The sequence below is a fragment of the Xyrauchen texanus genome, chromosome 31, assembly GCF_025860055.1.
Source record: "Xyrauchen texanus isolate HMW12.3.18 chromosome 31, RBS_HiC_50CHRs, whole genome shotgun sequence".
NCBI classification, from domain to species: Eukaryota; Metazoa; Chordata; class Actinopteri; order Cypriniformes; family Catostomidae; genus Xyrauchen; species Xyrauchen texanus.
In genome coordinates, this window is record NC_068306.1 from 27,832,857 (window position 1) to 27,837,777 (window position 4,921).

The 4,921-nt window shown below is 38.6% G+C and overlaps 1 protein-coding gene across 1 annotated transcript; it reads left to right on the plus strand.

Annotated features, from left to right (window-relative positions):
- Positions 1–946: 946 nt before the first annotated feature.
- On the plus strand, positions 947–3,366 carry LOC127625388 (brain-specific homeobox/POU domain protein 3-like). The gene is made up of 2 exons (XM_052100663.1): positions 947–1,091; positions 1,455–3,366. Exons 1-2 carry the CDS (start codon positions 972–974, stop codon positions 2,382–2,384), a joined length of 1,050 nt encoding a protein of 349 aa, XP_051956623.1. The 5' UTR covers positions 947–971; the 3' UTR covers positions 2,385–3,366.
- Positions 3,367–4,921: the final 1,555 nt, after the last annotated feature.

Sequence of the window (4,921 nt, forward strand, 5' to 3'; positions counted from 1 at the left end):
CAGCCAATAAGTGCCCAACATAGATGGGAATTCCTTCAATACTGTTTAATTTCTATTTTTTTTTTTATTTTATTTTACACCAAAACTTTTGTTAATACAGTAATGCCAGCCACTGTTATGTGTAGTTTTTTTACCATTTGAAATTAAAATATGTATTATTTAATAGCTGTAAAAACAAATGTTGCAATTTTGCTACACAGTTAAAATAAACTTAATGTTTATTAAATACCTGAAATACCAACCTCTGATAGATAAATGACAAAGTCATTAATTATCAAACTTAAGTGTGAATCATTTGACTAATTTAATGAGGATTCAAAACAATTCACAGTTGATGTTGTTGTTTTTTTTTTTAAAACACTGTATATCTTTGATTGAAAAAACAAAACAATTACATACAGTTATAAAGGGAGACAAATAAAAACCATCCTCCAAAAAGGATTGTACATGTTACAATTTATAGTTGAACTAACAGATATTTCAAACAAGAGCATGTGCACTGACAGATCACACTGTGTTCGACACAACCAATGTGGTGCGACCTGTCAAAAGCAGCACCAATGAAAACACGCGATGGGAGGGGAATCATCAGAAGCTGGACCACGACTTCTCTGCTCCGACGCACATGATGGGGAATGGGACAACAAACCCCAGAGGCGTGTTCAGGTCCCACACTTACCAATAACATTTGAGGGTACTATAATAGTGGGTGGGCGGGGTCTGTACCTGTCTGGGCGGGGCTAAAGGAGACCGCGTTATTAGGTGCCTGCGTAAATTCCTGCTGTCTTACAGACATTGACAGCTCGCGACTGGCTGCAGCTCGGCCAGAACAGAAGATCTGTCAGGCATAGTACCTTTACATTTGTCATTCTGTTTTTCTCTTTGCTCCAAGCTAGACAGTGTAGCCTATTTGAGGCGCAACGGAGATAAACGAGGAAGACGAGAAACGACCCTCTCTCACCTCTGCCATAATGATGTCCATGAATAGCAAACAGCCTTTTAGCATGCATCCGATTTTGCACGAGCCTAAATACACACCTCTACATTCCAGCTCGGAAGCCATCCGGAGAGCATGTCTGCCCACGCCCTCGGTAAGTGATATATTTCGGCTTGTTTTCCAAGTTTGCGGTTCATTGTCATCCGAGTCATTAGCGTTGTTTACATCTGGGCGCATAATCTTTTTATAAGTTTTGTTGGAATAAATCCCATAAAGTCTATTTCCAAAATGATCACCCTATCTCAACAGAATAGTTCTTGCGGCAATTGTTTTATTCTCTTACATGTCAGCAGAAAATGTCAGGAGAGAACATAACACATTTGTCATGCTTCTGTAGATGATTTGCCAAAAAGTGGCCCAATTTAACTGAACTGCTTGCTAGGGTTGTGAGATTTCTGCTAAATTATTCGGACATTTGAGACTTGCTGGATACTTATGCTTGCTCTTTGTCATACAGCTGCAGGGTAATATCTTTGCCGGCTTTGATGAGACCCTGCTCCAGAGAGCCGAGGCGCTGGCGGCTGTGGACATCGTCGCTCAAAAGAGCCATCCGTTCAAGCCAGACGCCACTTATCACACCATGACTAGCATGACGAGCATGACCTGCACGCCCACGTCCTCCTCCGGGCACCTTCACCACCCGTCTGTGCTCACCTCGCACCACCATCATCCCCACCACCAACCGACACAGGGCCTGGAGGGAGACCTGCTCGACCACCTCACCGCCGGCATTTCCCTCGGAGGCATGCCAGGCTCCGACGTTTGCTCCACCGCTTCCCACCCTCACTCGCACATGTCCGCAATTAACCACATGCAGCACCACCACCACCACCACCACCACCCGCAAAGTATGAACATGCACCAGCACGGCCTGGGCTCCCACACCTCTCTAGGCGTCTGTGGAGACTCTGAGCCTGATCCCAGGGAGCTGGAGTCTTTCGCCGAGCGCTTCAAGCAGAGGCGGATCAAACTCGGGGTCACGCAGGCCGACGTGGGGTCGGCTTTAGCCAATCTGAAAATCCCCGGGGTCGGCTGCCTGAGTCAGAGTACTATCTGTCGGTTCGAGTCTCTCACTTTGTCTCACAATAACATGGTGGCCCTCAAGCCCATCCTCGAAGCGTGGTTAGAGGAGGCGGAGAGGGCTCAGAGAGAAAAAATGGCCAAGCCAGAGATTTTCAACGGTGGGGACAAAAAGAGAAAACGCACTTCAATCGCTGCCCCCGAGAAGCGCTCGCTGGAGGCTTATTTTGCCGTCCAGCCCAGACCCTCGTCGGAGAAAATAGCTGCCATAGCAGAGAAACTGGATTTGAAAAAAAATGTGGTCCGGGTGTGGTTTTGCAATCAAAGGCAAAAGCAGAAAAGGATGAAGTTTTCGGCCACGCACTAGACCAGAAATATGTACACTACTTCAATAAATCCAATCATCAGACACATGAGTGCACAGACATTATCGACAAAACTCTTCGGACCTGAGACGACATGCTTCCAATAAAGGAATGGAAGCTGCGCGTGAACATCCCAGAGACCGAAAGTGTACCAAACGTTTGTCAGGACAACATATCAGAAGGGAGAAGACATGATAATAGACGCTCAGGAAGAGTGGAAAATCATCAACGAAACGTTGCAAATATTGTACAAAAAGAGAAGTGAATAATAATGATTATTCTCTTAACTGAAAATAACTATTTTATATTCATCTGTGTACATATGTGTGAATACACTGCACCTCTTTGTGTGAAGAACGCATCAAAATTCAGTTTTTTAAGGATAAAAAAAGAAAAAAGAAAAAAAAACCACTGTTGTGCGAAAGATGTCCCATTCTATAAACTTTAGTGTTATTCTATATGCTCCAGAAGAAAATCAAGACGGTTCTGCTGTGACCCATTGCATGGTTTACAAGGCGTTAAGTGTTCTTTTACAGTTTTACATTTTCATTCGTATTGATTTATTGCAATAAGAGAGAACACGCACAGGCGAACGCACGTACACACGGATATACTACTTCGTATACTTTTCTGTGTCTACCTCATGACTCTTGACGTCTTGACACATCCGTGGTCGTTTTGGAAATAGTACATAAAAGCTAGACTTTTATAGTTTTTGTTTTGACACCTTTTTTATTTATTTATTTTTAGATAGAAAGCATATTGTGTTTCAACTAATTTCACGTCAATGATGCTTTGACAATCAAATTATTTACAATAATTATGTTGTAAAGTTGGCCCCTGTACTGTATGTCTTCGCTTTTATGTTATTGTTATTATTATTATTATTATGACTACATTAAGTTTGTAAATGGGAATGATTCATTGCACTTTGTAGATATTATTCCGATTTGTTATTTGTTGGGCATATTTATATTTCTACTGACTTTGATGATTTTTGTTTTTTACTTATTTATTTAAGCTTAAATTATTTAGAAACCACGTTTCATTTGTGAAAGGGTGTTTAGATGTGTCTGTGTACGCGACAGAAATTTCAATAAACCATGCACGTCTTACCTCAGTTACTGCTGTGTGTCCTTGACATTACTTTATTATTTTGGGTCAATTTTCCCCGTCTTTTTAAATACAAGATAAATTAATATATTTTACATTAGGCCTAAAAGGAAACAAGACTCTTAAAGCAATACCATACGTCTTTTCAAAATAGTTTTAGTTTTAGTTAAAAATTCAACCAGTTTATTATTATTATTATTATTATTATTATTATTATTATTATTATTATTATTATTATAAGCCTACTTCTATTATTTATTTATTTATTTATTTTACTATTATTTATAATTTTTTTACTACGGTTGATGTTGCTGTTGTAAAATACACACCTGAAAATCTGCGTATAGCTATTTATTATTTTACCAGTGTGTGTTTTATCAAATGAACAGAACAAGCTAAAGCAAGCGATGTTTGCCATAACAACGAAGCAACTGATATGACTCATTTCAATTCTGACGAATTTCCTACAGTTCCTTTGTCATATTAATACATCTTATAGAAAGAAATCGCATGGCATTCATTAAGAGAAACATTCATTCTTTTATTTGACAAAATAATAAATAACATTATTTGTGTATGAGGATAAACCGAGTTATGTATGGCTATTACAGGAGTCGAATATCATTATTGTGTCGAGAAATTTCACTAATTCCAGGGATGTCAAGAGATTCCAGGCTATCTCCGGTGTTCAGCAGGTGGTTTTGCACCCGTAAAACTCGTTATTTATGAATAATAAATATGACGTGTTATGATACTATTGATTTTTGTAAGTGTTTGTTAACCTATTTCCTATTACTGAACGGATGGTTCATGTGGTACAACAAGAGCCCTCGTCCTTTCAGTGGAGGTTAGTAACTCAATGCAGTCATTATCCTCAAAGAAATGGGAATATCATTGCCCAAAAAGTCCGAAAATAAATCACCAGTGTGAAACACAAAGAAAACCCCCTCAAAACATTTCTTGTTCTAATAGGCAATAACAACAACAATAATAATATACATATTCATGTCTTACTATTTAATACTCACAACACTGAGAAGAAAATTATAGAATTATAGAAGTTATTTAGTATTATATAAGCTAATATAATAATATATAATTATTTAATCAGCCATCTGAGAGGTAAATAAATATTATATATTTCATCCAACAAATTAGTTGACAGAGAACGGCGTTACTTATAGATGCATGTGATAAAGCCTGTTCCCATGACAGTGCTCGTCATTTGTTTGATTTGAATAATTTACAAACGGGAGGCCATCCTTTTTATTTTATTGATTCTTGCTCAATCAAAAAGACAAGAGGATTGTTACCCAAATAAGATTCGTTCCACTCCATGCCATTACAAGTTAAACAATGTTTTAGACCTTTAAAAATGCAAGTTATTATGCAAAGTAAAGGCTAATTTGAGAGCTATTAAGCCAGC

Bases quoted from the DNA above. Each gene is read 5' to 3' on its own strand.
- LOC127625388 (XM_052100663.1), top strand. From the start codon at position 972: ATGATGTCCATGAATAGCAAACAGCCTTTTAGCATGCATCCGATTTTG. The intron at 1,092-1,454 runs GTAAGTGATATA...TTTGTCATACAG, and splicing joins CATGTCTGCCCACGCCCTCG to CTGCAGGGTAATATCTTTGC.